The sequence below is a fragment of the Protopterus annectens genome, chromosome 4.part0 (assembly GCF_019279795.1).
Source record: "Protopterus annectens isolate FY-2018-M chromosome 4.part0, PAN1.0, whole genome shotgun sequence".
Classification (NCBI taxonomy): Eukaryota; Metazoa; Chordata; order Ceratodontiformes; family Protopteridae; genus Protopterus; species Protopterus annectens.
In genome coordinates, this window is record NC_056733.1 from 182,040,687 (window position 1) to 182,060,252 (window position 19,566).

The 19,566-nt window shown below is 37.8% G+C and overlaps 1 protein-coding gene across 3 annotated transcripts in view; it reads left to right on the forward strand.

Annotated features, from left to right (window-relative positions):
* Positions 1 to 19,566, forward strand: part of AFMID (arylformamidase) — a 737,969-nt gene that overhangs the window by 328,281 nt on the left and 390,122 nt on the right. For all 3 annotated transcript variants that reach the window (XM_044068169.1, XM_044068166.1, XM_044068167.1), the window contains exon 6: positions 1,091 to 1,163. In XM_044068169.1, coding sequence (XP_043924104.1) covers positions 1,091 to 1,163 — 73 coding nt within the window. The remainder of the gene's footprint in view (positions 1 to 1,090; positions 1,164 to 19,566) is intronic.

Genomic DNA, 19,566 nt, shown 5'->3' on the forward strand with positions numbered 1-19,566 from the left:
TTCCACGAATTCTTCAAAAACACCACCATTTCAGCAGTTCACTTCACATGATGGTGCTTTATTTCCAAGCAAAGTCATTTGGGGAGGTTGCCTTATGTCATCCTATTAGTAGGTCATTTAATCAGAATAAAAGAAAATCTTTATAGTATTATTTCAGCTATTACCACTACATATGGCCTTTACCCCAATATACAAAAATATCAGAAAACTGACTATGAAAATCAAAGGGAACTACAAATTCCACACCATGCAATGTGGAATGCCATAGTTATACTTATGTTTGGTAAGGTAGAGCTTGGTCTGTAATTTATGCTGTCAACAGATCTGAGAAATAGTTGCACACATCAGAGTGTAATGAAATGATGAATTGAAGTAACTCTTCTCTAAAAATGATTAAATGTGCAAGGATGCCATGGTGTAACTCCTCCATTGGAAATATCACATTATCAGATGACTTTAATGTAACTCCTCCCTTAGAAATTATTGCAGGTACCAGGATGCCATGATGTAACTCCTCCCTTAGAAATGATCACCTGTTCTATGATGCCATGATGTAACTCATCCCTTAGAAATGATCATCTGTTTTGCAGTTATACGATGTAACAATTCCCTTAGAAATGATCACCTGTTCTATGATCCCATAATGTAACCCTTCCCTTAAAATGATTACCTATTCTATGGTGATATTATGTATCACCTCCCTTAGAAAAGAGTACATGCACAAGAAGACATACTGCAGCTCCTCCCCCAGCTGTATACCAGCCAGCCAGCCTTATTGCTCAAAGGTTTGGCCACTTTATTTAATTAATAATTTCGGTATTGTTATTATATGTCCTCCTTTCTTATTTATTTATTTAGTTAGTCAGTCAGTTAGTTAGTTTTTGCAAAAATGTATTAATGTTTGGGTTGAAGTAATTAATAATTACAACCATTAATTAATACCATATCATGAAAGTCACATATTTAAATATTTACAAATATTGCTGTCATTTTCAAGAGACAAGATATGTATCATTGTAATGTATAAAAAATGGTTAGACTTAGAAATAAGAAAGAAGCCTGTTTAACTGTGTTTTATGTACTTTGCTAGGTGACATTGATATAATGGTAGACCAGGTGAGACGGAGTGTGATCTTTATCATTCAGCAATATTCCCAGATCAGGTGAGTCAGTGCATCGATGTTTGTGTGTGTGTGTGTGTGTGTGTGTGTGTGTGTGTGTGTGTGTGTGTGTGTGTGTGTGTGTGTGTGTTTGTGTGTATGCTTTAACATTCATGAAGTATAGCACAGTGTTCTTTATTACAGGTTTCAGCAGCCAACTGTTTCTACAAGTCCTCTGCTGATGGAACAAGTTTAGATTATATGAAATTTGTCTACACCTCTTCTTACTCTGAGCTGGAGTACAGCTAATGTTATTAGTAACAGGAAACAGATATAAAACCATGAGGATCTAGCCTCTGTTGTAGGTAGGATCCATCTGACTACAAAAATTTCAGTCCAAAAATACTCTTGGAAACAGGAGACTGTCAACAAGATAAAACAAAGACAGAAAAAAAAAGAAACAGATCACTGTCACCATTGCAGACTGTTCTGATATCCATCTGTTTGCTCAAACACCAGCAAACTACTTGTTGAGTACCACACATTGCTCTGAAAATGTATCTTGTGCTCCCATGAGCCTTTACAGAGTGCCAACATTTAACGTTTTGCTCTGTAAACTGCATTAGCCTCCCCTCCATGCTATTTTTTTTTATTTTTATGTTTTATTTTTATTTATCATTTGTTGACCGGGAAAGTCCGACTAGGTTCCACAGAGCCTGTTTTCAGCGGAGGCCCAGGGAGAAATGCTCCAGATGCATGTCTATAAACTGCATTAGCCTCCCCTCCATGCTATTTGAGAAGAAAGACTTGCTTGAGTAATTTTTGAATGCACTGTCTTGGTGGTGAACATATTCTTTCAACTTGTAGATGGTGAGCGTCCTTCATTTGTAGCTAAAGTTACGCTATACTAATGCATATATAATAGACCTGCTTACTTATGAGTGTTGTTTCTATAGTTAAACATATCACTTGTATGGTTTGTGAAGTTTTTTGTGCTGCAGTGTGTCTGGCGTGTGTCATCTGAGTGGTCAGGATCATGATCAGAGTCTGACCTTGATACCTGTGGCTTTGCTTGACATACAACAAGATGCATACAACGTTCTGATAGTACAGACCTCTGCAACAGCAGAGGAAAAAGAGATGGTATTAAATTTATGGAGTAGGCAGGTGAAAAATGCAACCAGTAGTTACTGGAGAGGGGAAAGTATAAATGATGAATGACATGTGTTGTAACACTGTAAGTAAGGTGGGGCGAACATGATGGGCTGACAATAAAGTAGTCTGCCTTATACTGCTATTTTTTTAAGTTTCTATGAGACTACCATACTGTGTAAGGGAAAAAAGAAAACAAATGTTGATATGTACTAGTTGCGTGAAGCTTCTACAACGTTTTGGATTGCAAAAATGTTAGACTAGACTTGTAATGCTCAAAAGGCACAATGACTAGCACCAATTGATCCCTGCTAGTGCTTGTGAGATACTGCATTCCCTATGAAAAAGAAATGCCCCTGCCAAAGAAATAAATAAAATTTTAGGTGTAAAGACTTCAGCCACGGTATAATTTGATAATGACAATAGAACATAAAAGTAATAAGAAAATCATATGGAAAGAAAGGCTCATTATGTATTACTACACAAAACCAAAATTGCAAACTTTAAAAAGCATGAAGCCTGAGTATGTTGGGAGCACGTCAGACTGACAAATGTAGTTTAAATTAATGTTAAAACCCTGATGTCAGCTCAATGAAACCACATTCAGCAACAGAGGAGAGTGTCTTTTTTCTCCATTACTGCGTGACCCTGGAGTTGGAATATATAATTTTGGGGTGTGTGTGGATGTGCAGCATGGCTTGCCCACCTGAAGAAAAAAACATTTCTTTGGGATGTTTGCTGAAGATAGTTTTGGCAAACATATTTCAGTGTTTTCAAGTTCACCAAAACTGCCTTCTGTGACTCAACATGAATATAAGATTAGTATGGATAGATCCCCCAAAAGTGACAGTATTCCACATTCATGGATTATAGGAATACTAGCAGATCACAGTCACTAAGAAGTAGTGTCAATCCACATTACAAATGAGTTATGATAAAGTGTAAATACCTGCCCTGGTAATAAAATTATAAAGAGGGATATTCCAGGGTGATACTTTGTCACCACTGCTGTTTTGCCTTGGCCTTTGTACTTTCTACTGGTTGCAGCTTGAATTCCTGAAAACAACATTGCCAAATGACAAATCACCTACTTTTTGTGGATGATTTAAAACTGTATAGCTCATCATGCAATAAACTGAAACTGTAATTGTAAATGGTTAAAACATTTTCATGCAGTATAAGAATGATGTGCCCTTAATAAGTACTGTGTGAAAGCAAAAGTTAGAAAAAGAAAACTGAAGCATCAAGAAAATATGAACCTGAGACGTCAATGTGATATAAAAGAACTTGAACAAGAATGAGTGTATGAATATCTGATAGTACATTAAGGGTCACTAATACAACATGAACACATGAGAAAAAGCTTAATAAGAAATATTTTAGTAGACTAAAACTGATATAAAACTGTTATGACATCTAAAAATTGTGTTTACTTTTAATTGTATTGATTTGTTGATTGGAGTAGTGTGCTGATCCGTTATGGATCAGTCACAACATTGCTCAGGAGTTTCAATAGAATATCAACAAAGAAGTACAACCCTAGAAATGTGAAAACAAAAAATGTTCAAGGTTTGCAACTGAAAGTACAGTAAGCTTTAGAGTCATCTTCTATATGCAACATAATGTCATCTAGTACATTATTTTATTAATAAAGTAAAAGGTTACTTTCTTTGTTATGCAATGCTTTATTTAGCTGGGCTGTGTGAGCTGTGGAACAGTAGTAATGCTACATTGTATAGTTCACAAATAGGTGTACATCAAACAAACAGGGAAACACCATATGTAGATCTTCAGTAGAGCAATATCAGTTATTACATAGAATAATATATTGCACTGCGGTGGTGGTGCTGCGGTAGCATTTTCGCCTCACAGTAAGACGTTGTCCTGTTCGATTCTCAGCTAGAGCATCTTTTGTGTGGAGACATGCATGAATGGGCATACCTTCGTTGAAGGTTGTGCATCAGGGCCAGCAACTCGGCACGTAAAAATCTACTGCCAATCATTAGTGGACCGGAGTTCTGCTGTGGCGACCCCTAACTGGGAAAAGCCGAAAGACACAACAACATAGAATAATATATAATAGTAAACTAGGTCAGATTTGTTAATGAAAGGGAAAACTAAAAATTAAAGGAGAATATTATAAAGAAATGAAAAAGAGGAATTAACAGGAAATATGAAAAATAAAAGAAAGTGGAAGGGACAGAGGAAATATAAGAAGTTATAGATGAATAAAGAAAAAATGGTAAGAATTTCAAATATTACTGCAAAAGCTCTTTAGTGCTTCAAGCTACATTTTTGAGTAAGACGATAGAATGAGATAGCTTAGTTAGGTTCCCCTAAATGTAGGACTCTTAAAGATTCCATGGGTTGCTATTTAATTATTACAAAAATTAATACTATTTAAACTTTCATTTAATAACAAGTTTTGACTTTGCTAACAGCTATTTGACATATCTATAATATCTATCTATAATATATTTACAGACACACACGCGCACACACACACACACACACACACACACACACACACACACACACACACACACACACACACATATGGATCTACTTCACATCACCTAAATCGCATTTGACCGACTTTCATTTGACTGAGACCAAATCACCGAATTTTCAAAATACTGAAACTCATTTGACTGAATCTCATTTCACCAAAAGCTTACAATGCTAAATTTCTAAAGACTAAATTTTAAACCATAGACATACACACTTATAACACTAATGACTACCTCTTTCCAGAATTTAAAAACTACTTACCCTCTTAACAGAAACCAGACAATATAAAACCAAACTAGGTGGGGTCTATGCCCCCACACCCCCCAGTGTAGGGGGCTGTGCCCCCCAACTATATATATTAACTCCAATATTGCACTACAGTGAAGAAAAGGGCATATGCCTTACAGTACTCTACACGCTGCTACTACTGCTGAGAATGCACAACACATAAACTGTATTACTTTAGATACTTCCCATAAAAATGTAAAGAGACATACCTACATTTAGAAATACTACAACACTACTTTCTACATGACTATTGGTATTCTGACAGTCAGCACTGTACGTTACAGAAATTCTTTTTATCACAAACAAGTCACTTGTGAAGGGAAACCCACATCATGTCTGTAGCTTACAATTCAGTGAAATGAAATTCAGTGAAATGAGTTTTCAGTATTTTGAAAATTAGGTGATTTGGTCTCAGTCAAATGAAATTCAGGCACATGAGAGTTAGGTGATGTGAAGTAGACCTATATATATATATATATATATATATATATATATATATATATATATATATACAGGGATGTCGGGAGGCATACGCACTGTACTGATTTCAGTACAAGTTATGTAGAAGGGGGGGTAGCATTTTAAATTTTCACTTCTTCGCGCTTTACTGCACGATGACGTCAGCTAATCAGGGCAGCCAGTCAGAATTGAGCTCAGCGCACATGTATTTCCGGCCGACCGGCCAGTTCAAATACTTTCCGAGCGGGAAGGAGGATTTTGGTCATGCGGGAAGGAGGATTTTGGTCTCACTTCATGAGTTCCAGGCGGGAAGGAGGATTTTGGTCTCATCCGAGCGGGATTATGGTGGTCGGTCGAAGCGGGAGGAGGATCCGTTATGTTGGTCTCACTTCATAAGACCCGAGGGTTGGTGAGTAATATGAAGTGTGTGTGTGTGTGTGTGTGTGTGTGTGTGTGTGTGTGTGTGTGTGTGTGTGTGTGGGGTTACTGCTTCAGCTCCTCAGAAAATATATATACCATCTTTATTGCTGCAGTCATGAAGAAAGATAAATCTCTTGTATGATGCTACATTTAACCTACTGTAGTTTGTCTTTCCCATAGCTTGACCTACTTCATCACATACAACATTGCAATGAAATTCTGTTCACAAATAAATGGAACCCATACGTGTGTGTGTGTGTGTGTGTGTGTATGTGTGATTATATGTGGGTGGATGTGTGTGCATGTGTCTATGAATGAAAATCTTTCTCTTAAAGATTAAGAGAGACAAGGATTAGTATACATGTTGGTGAGTATTCACTGGTTTGTGGCACATGACGTCTTCAGTTCTGGCATTAAATCAGGCAAATATATAAACATTTACTATGATGATTTTTTAATAAACAACATTTTTCTAATAACTTAATATGCTCCCAAACAATGAATTATTTTGGTTGACAGAAAAATGAATGTACCACATTTTATTTGCAAAGTTCATTATATTCTTTGTTGTAAATGTGTGGATGATATCTCTTGTATCAAACATTGTATACACCTTGATTTCAATTTAGCATTAACATTGATGGATTTCTTTCAAGCCTTGGGGTCATTCCTGCCTACTTTCCTCAATTATCAGTGAAAATCTGAACTGATAATACTTAATAATGAGTTGTTACCCTATTCCTTATAATGATTTGCATTCATATCGGTCTATTTTTGTCTCACAGCATAGTATTTTGTTAGTGATAACAAGGGCATGAGCCTCATGGAATCTGTGGTGTGTGAATCCTTGGACTTTGTGTTAAGGACTGATGCTTCCCACATTAATATTGAGTCTAATCTTTTTAAAATATCATCACCAGTCTAACACATATTGGTTTGACTTTTGTATAGTCCTTGATGTCTACTATTTTATGGAGACACCCAAAACAGACTGAGTCATTTGCCATTCCAAATGATGCTAATTGGCTAGTGTACAAATTGTGATTTATCATATATTGCACATATTTTTATTTGGAGAACAGATTATATTTGTCTGAGTGGTCCCAGAAATGGCTCCAGTTTTTGCTTTTGTTGTTTTTTTAGAATGTATTCTCTTTGTAATTTGATTTTGGAGTGTATATTTACCAGGGTCATTAATTACATCCATGTATGTATGTATATATATATATATATATATATATATATATATATATATATATATATATATATATATATGAGACAAATTCTTTTTATGTTACAGTCAGTGGTGTCAGTTCTTAGGATGGGGATATTCTTCATCTGACTGTACACTACAGTACACACCAGAGACCTGCAGAAAGACATTTATGGTGTATGTCATCTTATACAATATACCCAAGCAGATACAACTTGAAAACATTGTAATGCTGCTGGACAGAACTTTGGCAGTGTTGGACAAGCAGCCAGGCAAGGAGTCATCAGATGGGATCACTGCTGAGGTACCTCTTCTGAAGTACAGGTAGACACAATAAATTGTGGTGCAGGAATAAAGGCATCAACTGCTCCTCAGCCACGAGCCGTGACAAATACAAGACAGGATAAACAATGCATGCATTAATACACCCAGGCTGTGTAGTATACTGCAGTGACTGCATACACGTGCGCATCAGACATTACCTTACCTACATTAGTCAGAGGAGTGGGCATGGCGCATTCGTCATCATTTATCAACATTTGCACAGGAGAGGTGGGATACAGTGGCATGTGACAGAAATGCTACTTGGGTATAAGCATCATGAGAGGTGGATGTGGTAGCCACACAGGCAGATTGCAGGTTGGAGGGAATCATAGATCACAACCTCCAGTGTCATACTGGAGCTTCCATGTGTTTAACATTGCCCTGTTATACCTCATGGTCCTGCAGTGTTGGGGACAGATACATTTTATGCAATGAATGGGGTAGCACTTCAAGAGAATGTATGGGAAGCACACTTTGCCCCACTAGGCTGGAAGAAGATAGATGGATGGCATCCACAGTCTCATGGCTCATCGCACCTAGGCATTGTACTCATGTCTACAGGGGATAGCAATGGTGTGGAACCATGGGAGCTCAAGCAACTGACTTGGAGGGGCATCCTTGCAATGGAGCCAGATGATGAAAAATAATGATAATCAGAGTACTCCTGTCTAAGGCAGTCACCCAGGGCCAAGGCGAAAAATGTGCAGTCTCTGAAAAGTCATGTATCATCTGTATAGCTATGGCCAGGCATCAAAACTCTGGGCAGAGGCTTATTAATGTGGGGGCTGACCACCCCAGAAGAAAACAGTAAAGGGGTGTTGCAATCTTGCCTTATTTTTTCAATTTAAACATGAAAAGTTTAAAGTAAAACCATAGCCAGATCTAATAGCCAGATCTTTTAAGGGAGCTCTTTAAGAATACCTTCTGTCTGTGAGCCACTGCATGAGTCATTGTACATATCCACCTGCTGCTTATTCCTTTTTTGTGTTCTGCATAGAATTTTAAAAAAGCACATGTTGCGTATTCCTTTTCTGCATTGCATGTGGAATTTAAATATGAGATGACACCTGTGTGTGTGTGTGTAAATGCCCCAGCTGGGATGTACTGGTGTGATTACTCATGGTGGTGTGGTAGGGAATACCTCAGGCTTGAACCCTGTACCTTGTATGCAGGTGTTCAAGACCTGAATTCCCTACCCACCACCATTTGTAAAAAAATTGCAGATTTTTGCCTCATATTTGATCTGATCAATATCTGTATCGTATCTGTGGTTTTTAAATATTGCAATGCTTGAAATTTGATGGTGCAGTGGTAGCAACGTAACATTGATGCCTCACAGCTGTAGGTTCTTGGGTTTGGTTCTTGGCTGGGGTGCCTTCTTTGTGGGGGGGGGGTCTGTATCTTCCCCCTTTGTTTGTGTGGGTTTGCTTTTGTGTCCTCCCATGTTACAAAGACATGTCTGCATTATTGTTTCCTGGGCCTCTGCTGAGAATTGTGTTTTTTTTTTGTTCCAAGTCAGACTGTCCTGATTAACAAATTGACAGGCATTTAAATTTCAGACTTCAGGTTTCTGAATGTTTACTTCCTTACATATTTGATGGTGCAGTGGCAGTATTGTTGCCTCACAGCTGTACGTTTTCTGGTTTGATTCTTGGCTGGGGTGCCTTCTGTGTAGAGTCTGCATCTTATCCCTGTGTTTGTGACATAGTAAAACAACTTTTTATTCTAGCAATAAATATATACTAACACAACCTTTTTTATAGCAATTTTTTTTAAGTTTATGACTATTTGAAATTTGTCCTTATTTTTGGGACTGTAATACCCTGTTATTGGCTTTGTCCAGGTTTTTTGTGCTAAGGTTGACAGCTATGGCAAGAACTGAATTCACTGAATATGTTTGAGGGCTGTATTCCCTCATTACTGGGTTTGTCCAGGTGTTTTGTGCTAAGAGGTTGACAGCTATGGTGAGAACTGAATTCATTAAATGATAGCCATTTAAGTTTCAGTCTTCCTCTCTTTCACAAAGCAGGTGATTTGGCATAGTGGTATGTTGTTCTGACTATTTTGCACAGTGACCTTGGCAGTAAAATGTTTGATGGTAACACAGCATTGTATTCTAGCAGCTTTCCAAGATTATACAAGCAATGTTTAATGTGTTCCTGTTTTTTGCCCTTTTGACCCACCCCAATAAATTTGGCTTTTTCCAGACTTCTTGTGCTGCGAAGTTGAGATGTAGTTGAGTATTGCGTAGATTTTACAAGGAACTGAGAGCTTCAGGGGAAGAGAAGTTTAGTGCTGATTATGCTAAGTCAGCTCACCTTGCTAGTAGCACAAAATGTTGTGTACTTGCTTTTAATGCAGAAGGTTGTTGGTTCTACTCCCATAAGGGGTGAATGCTGCTATACTGAAAGTTAAGACACTAACTATGAGCCTGTTATCAGTTTGCCATCCATTTCCTATTGCAGTATTACTAGCTTATTAATGTAATTTAGGCAATTTATTCCTCAGGGGCATCAGACACTATTTTTCGGTGAAGTCATGAAATATAAAGGTGATTGCTAGCAGCAACCTCTTCATTAGTTAGATTTATTTAATGTGGAATTATTTAGATGACTTTTTTTACTACTTCAGAGATTGTGCATATTATTTACTGATAATGGTGGACTGTAGAAGTTTGACTAGACTTTTATGATGGAAATGTTCTGAATTGGGCAGTTTTGTTTCATTGTTTACTGGAAAAATGTTCAAAACAATAGGAAGGTGTATCAAAGAGCACATGTATGTTTCATATGCAAGGGGCCTATGATTTAAAAGCAGCCCAGAATTAATTTTTATCTGCCACGGGTAAAATGTATTTTCTTTGAATGTGGGTTTTAATGTTGTTTCAATGAATGTGAGTTTCAAGGGCAGAGAAGTTTTATTGCCAAGTTTGTTTAGCAGATGTCTTAGTGTTTGTGCTATAAAATGCAAAATAAAACTTTCAAATGAAGTTCAAATCATCATAGAAGTAAATCAGTATGCACATTAGTGTTTATGGTAAATGGAGTGAAATAGCAAAGTAATGGATCATTGGAATGGCTGCAGGGGCTCCATTCGACCATGGTTTTGTGAGGGGGAAGGGCGGCAAACTTAGACAGCCCCAGCTGAACTATACCTCCCAACTGTCCAGATTTTCAAAGAATGAATAGATTTTTTGCTTCTTATTTCTGGTTTGTTCCTCAATTTGTGGTTTTCTGGCAAATGATTTAGGAATTAAGTCACTAAATAATGACACACTACTTTCAGACTTTATAACCTTCAGAAAAATGCATACTAAAATAAGACCTGTTCTATCAACTGTCCCAGTTTATACAAGAGCAATTTTAGTACTGTTTATATGTTCCCTCAATATATTTGACCTTGTCCAGATTTATTGCATTAACAGGTTGAGAAGTACATGCAAATTGCTTTATAGAATTAGGCATAGCCAAACCTCAACTGTCCCTGATTTTGGGTCAAACTGTTGCTCTTCCCCTAATGATCCCTCCACAAAATAGCAATTTTGGAAGAAAACATAGAGGGTTTACTTTACTTTTATAAATAACTGTAATGATCAGAGTTGTACATTACTTTTATTTCAGAAATGCATGTAGATTCTCTAATTTTGTCAGCTGCTCTAAGTTAACTGTGCTCATATTAAAATGGTGTCCCTCCTTTGACAGGTTCCCAGCTGTATTGTCTGGCAATTTTATATTTTTGCATCACATGTTTGGTCCGTTTTTCATAAAGTTGCAGTTTTCTGGCAAATTAGTGGCAAATTGTTAAAGACTGAAGTTAGAAAATAATGCAGACATTTCAGTTTCAGATTTCATACCTTTCAGAAAATTTGTACTGATGCAAAACCTACTACTATTCTATTATCTTTCTAAGTTTATAAGACCAATATTTAAAAAAATGTCCTTATTTTTGGGCCTTTGCCTCAGTTTTATTTATGAGTTTGTTGCTGTGAGAGGTGTGTGTGTGTGTGTGTGTGTGTGTGTGTGTGTGTGTGTGTGTGTGTGGTAGGTAGCATACCTCTCAACTGTCCAAATTTTGCAGAATGTCCAGATTTTTGCCCCATATTTTTTGTCTGTTCCTCATAAATTTTGTGATTTTCTAGAAAATCATTGAAGGCTGAAGTTGCTAAATAATGACAGACATTTGAGCTTCAGACTTCATGTCCTTTAGAAAAATTCATACTAGCACAAATCCTGTTATTCTAGCAACTTTCTAAGTTCACGAGAACATTATTTAATATCTGTCCCTGTTTATTTTAGGCTTTGTCCATATTTCTTGCACTAAGAGGTAGGTAGGGGTGTGTGTGTGTGTGTGTGTGTGTGTGTGTGTGTGTGTGTGTGTGTGTGTGTGTGTGTGTGTGAATGAAACATCCTAGTTAGTGGTAGCAGGTGGTTAGTAATTTACTCAAGCTCAAAACCTGTACCTTAGTTACAGAAAACAAAAGCATAAAGTCTCTACCCCAACTACCATGCTGCATTTTTCAAAGAACTGACATTTCAGGTTAATTTTCAATTCAAGGAACCGAGTTTGAGTGAATTTATATTGTATTACTGAAGAGGCATTACAACGAATGCCTCTTCATCGACACTAAAAGAGCGAACCGTGAATTACGAGAATGGCCGTAGCTTGGCTGGGGAGGGGGGTAGCAGTTTGAGAGCTGTCAGTACAAATTTGAAAATCCTAGCTACACCCGATATATATATATATATATATATATATATATATATATATATATATATATATATATATATACAGAGAGAGAGAGAAAGAGAGAGAGAGCAAGAGAGAGCTTTTAGGACAGTTGGTCTAATGACCACCTGGATCGAACTCTGGGTGACATTATTTAGTTGAAGAGGACAGATGGTCAACAGGTATGCAAGTTCAACAAACCATGGTTAGAGGAATATTCCCTTTCCCTGGGGATTGTGCAATCTTGGAGTTAGTATATGTAAGTAGCAGTGGGTGTGATATGCAGGGGGCTTTCCTCCCTGCAAAAACTTATATATTTGGTTTACTCCACTCCTTGGAGCATGTGCAGAACATATTGGTGTTTGTTTAGTCGACATTTTAAAATTGATATTCTTGATGTTGGTATAGCTGGTCATTTGTCCAGCTGCCCTACACCTCTATATAAAACAGCTCAGAGCTTTAAACTGTCAATAATTTTAACATATGAAAAATGTTAATAACCTATGGAGTTAAATGCTACGTCTCCGAATATCAGTGACTTGAATACAAAAAAAGGTGGTTTAATAAAATGTCTTAATGTAAACAAGCTGCAAATCATGTTCTTCCAAGAAACCCATATTACCCAGGCAGACAAAGTTAAAAGGAAATTCTCACAATGTGAAGTATTAGCCCAGTCTTCATTTAAGAACAAATGAGTATTCATAATATGGAAAAAATGATTATGCCCAAAATTATATACAAAGAGGAAGAGCAAGAGGGAATGTTTATTATGATAACAACTGAATGTAATAACAGAATACAGACTTCAGTGACTTTATAATGGTTTCCATGTACATGAACGGAAGTAGCTGAGAAACAACTTAATACTTACTAATTTATTAAGGTAGTGTAATTATAGGAGAAGATTTTATTTGTATATTCAATAAAAATGAAACAAGAGCATCTAACCAGCACAGAATTTTGGCTACAGCAAAAACATTAAAAAATGTCTAAATATGGTAAAGTTTAAAGATAAATTTACTATCCAAGGACAAAGACTCTGTAGATAACACACATTATACTTTTGGTTTTGGCATGCAATTTAGAATTTAAAAAAATCCAGTCTCAAATGATATAGTATTCAGGTTAGGTACATAATTCTATATTCACTTTCAGAGCATGAAATCACCTTCTGAAGGACATTTCTAGTCTGGTTTTGTCTGTCTGTGGTAGCACTGCACTTGTGGGAAGCTTTTATTGTGCTTTTACATTAGGAAGACTGGGATTGGTCATCTAGTCGCAGTAGGTACTGTATATATGCCTGGCCTATCTTGTCTATACAAAAGGGCTCAAAATATAGTTGTTTCATTGGCTGGAGGGCTCAGTAGTCCATTTTCTGTTATTTCAGTGCTGGTTTAAATTCGGCACATTTGTGTGGAGGTGCTCACTGCACAGCAGCAGTTAACAGTGCCCTGTACAGGCACAAACATCTAGAATGCAAATTTTACCTATAAAACTACCCTTAAAACTTTACCCTGTAATTTAGTAAGTGTAGAGCGACTACCTTGTGCATGGGCAAGCTTTCAGCAGCTAGTTTGGCTCTTGTCCACTATAATTTAGTATTATATAACCTAGTCTAGTCCCTAACTAGCTGCTGAAAGCTTGCCCATGCAACCTTTCAGCAGCTAGTTTGGCTCTTGTCCACTATAATTTAGTATTGTATAATCTTGTCTAGTCCCTAACCCCATAGATCACCCTTAGTGACTCTCTGTTAACCCCCCATATCCACCCCTCAGTAGCTCACCAAATTGCAGGTCTGCCCAACATGGGTATGCAATTTCCAAATGTCTCTGTAGCCAGCTTGGTGGAAATGGGAATATTGAGCCAAACTGTCTTGTTCAAAGACAACTACTTAATCCTTAAAGAGACAGACAAAGTGTGCAAGATATGTACATACACAATTTCAATGTAGTCAAAAAACTTGCATACAAGCAAAGTTGTCAAATACACACATACTACACCCACCACACATAGGACTCACTGCAAACATAGACCAACTTATGCTGATGCATTTAAATGCAATCTTTCCAAACTCCAAAGACCTCCTAAACTTACCAAGTGCAAAGTGTATCTTCAGCAAACTCCAAAAGCAATACCTAATACTTTACATACACCCATACCCAGTGAAGCTCCAGAAACAAAGCCCATAAGGCAAAAAAAAAAAAAACATACACTGTCTAGGACTCTAGTCATGGGAGGCTCCACTGTATGACACACTGATGCTCCACTCACTAGGCTGAACAAGAAGAAGAAACCAGTTAGTTGCCTATCTAGAGCCAGGATCTGCCATGTTACATATGCACCCATGTACTAGTATGATTCAGTCATAGTCCATTTGGGTGCAAATGACCTGAGGTGTACCTCCCTGGAGTATATGAAGATAGACATTATTGATCTCTCAGAATGTGTATCTCAGGTATGTGCCTCGAATTAAGCAACATTCTATCTTCACAAAGGATGATGCCACAGTATGAACAAAAGGTGATTTATTTCAATAACTGGCTTAGTTCTGGTGTCATTCTATGGGGAGTACAATATTTTTCAGCAGGGGAGGACATAGTTAAAAAAACATATTGCTTTGTCAAGGATGGTCTGTACATGCAAACCCCTAGGCTTTCTGAATACTAGCCAAAACCTTATCCTCTCCATGCAGTCTTTTTCAGGAAACACCAAACTGACAAACCTTCTGACATACTAAATTAAATCCAAGGAAACCTTGTGGTGTTACTGATCAGTGCGAGGAACTTAAACAAGAAAGTCAAAACCCATTTCCGAGGTGCAAGCTAACATAGGAGGATTGTGGCTGACAAAGTTCGCAGACGACTGCAAACTGGGCGCCATAATTGATACTCCAGCGGACACAAGCATCCTTCAGAAAGGCCTCATAGAAATGGATAACTGGTGCCAGAGCCATGGCCTTAAACTGAACACCAAAAATGTATAGTCATACCCTTTGGGAAAAACAAAGTACCCACAAATTACCACATAGGTGGTAATCCATTAAGTACGGAAGAAGTAATCAGGGACCTAGGGACCCAAGTTGACAGTAACCTTTCATTTGACACTCACATTGCCAAAGTGGTTAGGAAGACCTTCTATATTGCCCACCTTATCATGAAAGGATTCACATCTAGATCAAGAGAGGTCATTGTGCCCCTATACTCTTCCCTTATCAGGCCCATAATTGAGTACAATGCCCCATTTGGGATGTACCTTACCCGACACCTGCAGCAGTTAGAAAGACCCCAAAAGTACCTCACCAAGAAGATCAAGGGTCTCAAACATATGTCATATGCTGTCCGGCTGAAGAAACTCCAGCTCTATTCAGTCGCATACCACCTACTCAGAGGTAATCTATGCCTGACGTACAAGGCCATGTCCAATCCAGAATTAATGGACATGCTCCACCTCAGGAAATCCAAATCCACCAGAGCCACGAGAGCGAGAGATTTGAACCTCAACACAGAAATAAATAGGATGTGCTGGAGGGACAGATTCATAACCCAGAGGCTCCCTACACTCTGGAACAGAATCCCAGTCCATGTTAGGCAGAGCCCCTCACTGACTCTCTTCAAGAGAAATCTTGACGAGTGGATGGGAGATCGTAGATTTACCCCGGGGGTCATCTCTGTGTCACTACTAGACAGAGGCACTGTAAACTAAACCCTAAATGGGCAAAGTATTCTCATTCCAAGGGGTGGTGAAAGCCACACACACTCTGGCTAGGCTTATAAATGCCCTAGGGCAGATAGCCTAATATGAACCTATGAACCTATGAACCTACAAGCTGTCTTCACTCTGGAGAATTTAGGCATTTATGCTGATACTGTGACATGGTTTAAAGCTGCAGGAAGTACTCTGGCAGCGCAAGGTTTCATTGCCTTCCAGACGTAGACTATCAATTACACAGACTGGGAGTAAAGGTGGAGAAGTGCTGATCTTCATAAACAACAGGAATACCTCTGGGTTAGTTAAACAGGATAATCTGCTGAAGTTTCTCCATGTGCAAATCACTAAAGACAAAGTCCCATGCCATATCCTTGCAAGCTGTAGGTCACTATCTATGTCCCATGAAACCCATATCTCATACTTAGACCTACTGGGGACACTCACTATACATACCCTATTCACGGGGACTTTAACTACCCCTCTATAGACTGGGAAACCCACAGCCTCATATTTGCAGACACAGAGATTACCTGACTTGTAGTAAAGCAATTGGAACATTCTCACTGTGGATGAGAATATCAAACGTATTGTTGGTGACAAACCCCAATTTTGTTTTATGACTAGAAAGAATTTGAAAAGGATACTATGCCAAGAGAAATGTTAAAAAGGGAGCATTTCAACTATTACACATAAAGGTACATTTCCTTGTGGAAGATGTAAAGTCTTCTGTACACACATTGACTCAAGCAATTTTTTTCAAGCAACTGATTACTGAGAGAGAATATAGGCTTGGCACATATACCAGTTGCAACACCAAAGCTGTAATACATGTACTAACTTTTATGTTGGCAAAACCAATAAACCTTTCAAGGACAGAATTTTACACCGTTTGAGTGCTATAAGCCTTCAGAATAAAACTAATGCCATAAACCAACATATTTCTGCTCATCCTGGCCATAGATTCTGTTTTATGGTGCTAGAAATTATAAATAAAAGTCCAAGATGTGGTGATATAGTTAACAGAGCTGAAATAAATGAATTAAGATGGATTGCAGATCTACAGGCAGACAAATCACTGGGACTATCAAAGGGGTGGAAATTAAGATGAAACCTCAACTGCATTGGTCTTTTAAGACACTAAGGTGTTCCTTAATTACTTAAGTAGCAGCTGTTTCCTATGCTCTAGAAGATTTGAAGAAGGCACTAAGCCAAAAACACTTATCTTAGAGCTCCAGCAATTTTTTACTTATGTTTTGTTATCTTTTACTAGTGACTTCATAAATATTTTACATTTGCTATTAAAGATGGTACTTGATTTTATTTGCATACAGCCTTCTTCATGGTTGCTACACTTGATTTTACATTTGCCAGATTACTGGACTTTGTAAACACAAACACCCTTGACCAGATAGGGCACACACCCACTAGAGGTTCTACCATACTGACTGATGTGGTACTCTCAAATTTGGGAGAATGCCCTCCCCCCAAGTGTCACATCCTCACTGGTAAGCTCTAAACATAAAGCTGTCTCCAAAATAAAAATAAACTTGGAAACCCCAGTAAACCTTGTAAAAATTAGGAACTATTCCAAAGCAAACTACAATTACTAACAGGGAGCAGGCCCTGGTGGCACTTGTTAAGGCAAAAAACACAGCCTAAATGGGCCCCAACAATATCACAGGATGCCTCCGGAATAGTTTGAAACATGACCTATCAGGGCCACTGGAGTCACTATTTAACTATAGTGTCAAAACAGGCTTTATGCCATGAGAATGGAGGACTGCAATGGTCAGCCTCTTTCATAAGGGTGGACCATCTACAGATCCCAGAAACAACTGATCCATTAGTCTAACTAGTCTGACTACGCAAGGCCATGGAATGAATTATCATGGAAATTATAAAAAAACACATAGTTAACCTTCAGACACTGGACCCAACCTAGTTTGGCTTTGTCAAAATAAAGTAATGCCTACTAACTTGGTGGACTTCTTTGAGAATGTCACCAAGGCAATATATGAAGGGAAAATGGTGCATACTGACTACTTTGACCTGACTGAGTCATTTGATACAATACCTCACTTGGACATTGTTAGCAAACTCACTGAATTAGGCATAAACCGCTATATAACACATTAGACTGCAAGCTGGCTCATAGAACCCAAGCAATTAGAATTTGTGAGACCACCTCTACAAAGAGGCCTGTCACAAGTGGATCATACAGGGAGCAGTGCTTGGCCTGCTCTTCTTTGGCATCTACTTTTTGGAAGTCAAGGTCAGTGTCAAAGGCCTCTGGTTGACTAGAGTCACAGCTGACTGCAAACTAGGAGCAATCATAGATTCACCCCAAGAAAGCCATCCATCCAGGGAAATTACATTGTTGATAAAACACCTATAAGAGTTGAACTGGTACTCAGGGATGGGAACACATGTAGATATTAACCTGTCCTTTGACCAACATGTGGCCAAGCTAGTAAGGAAATCAGTCTATGTTGCTCAAGTTATGAGTAAGGGCATGGCATTTAGGTCCAGGAAAGTCATTGTGCCACTTTATTCAGCCCTCATCAGACCCATTATTGAGTTTAATGCCCTTTGGGATGTACCTGACCAAAATATGCAACAACTACAACATCTGAATAGGTTCCTTAACAAAAGAATCCATAGCATAAACATATTGTCCTATGCTGATTGCCTTAAAGCTCTATCTCTATACTCAGTCTACTATAGACTACTGAGAGGTAATCTATGCTTGGCTTGGATCCTCCTCTGATGGACCTTTTGCATATTTTCAAAATGAACAGCACCAGATCTACTAGAGCTAAGGATTTAATTTTTTTGCAACATAAATAGGACATGTTGGAGATCCAGGTATGTATCTTAGAGAACCCCCATTCTCTGGAATAGGTTCCCCATCCATGTGAAGCAGAGTAACTCCCTAACCTATTCAAACATAACCTAGATCAGTGGATTGGAAACTGGAAATTCACCTTAGGTCTGGCTTTCATGTCTCTAATGGACAGAGGCAGTTAGAAAATAATGTCCAAATTAACAGTCCCTCTATACAATCTGTAGTAATGCCCAAACTTACTTAGCCCTCTCCTAATATAAATGCCAAAGATACAACAGCTAAAGGGGCATATTTCGATTACTTGGCTAGGCTTATAACGGTCCTAGTATGCGCCAATGAACGTATATCAAAGCAGCAATACTTAAAGTTATAGTTCATTGGTTGGATATTTATTTTGATGTTGATGGGAAGGATCTATATACAAATCTGTTTAATCTATGAAAAATGAAAGTTTCAATTTCTTTTTTTAGATACAATAGGCAGTAAAATGTGGTTAATTATGTACAATTACTTCTAATCTATTCAGTCTGCCACCCAATCTCATTGTATTGATAATATATTAAAAAATAAGAACATTATTTTAGGACTTAAAATTTGCTTAACATACTCTCACCATTTTATATAACTAAAAGTATTACTGAGAGTTCAAACCATTTAAAAATGAATCAGTGGAAGATGAAACATTTCCTGGGCTGGTACAACTGTTACATTAAATGTGAATTGAAATGCACTCATAGTTTGATAAGGGAATTTGATTTACAACAATATGATTAAATATAATTTCTAAATATCAGAATGCTTGTCCAACAGGACTTCTATGA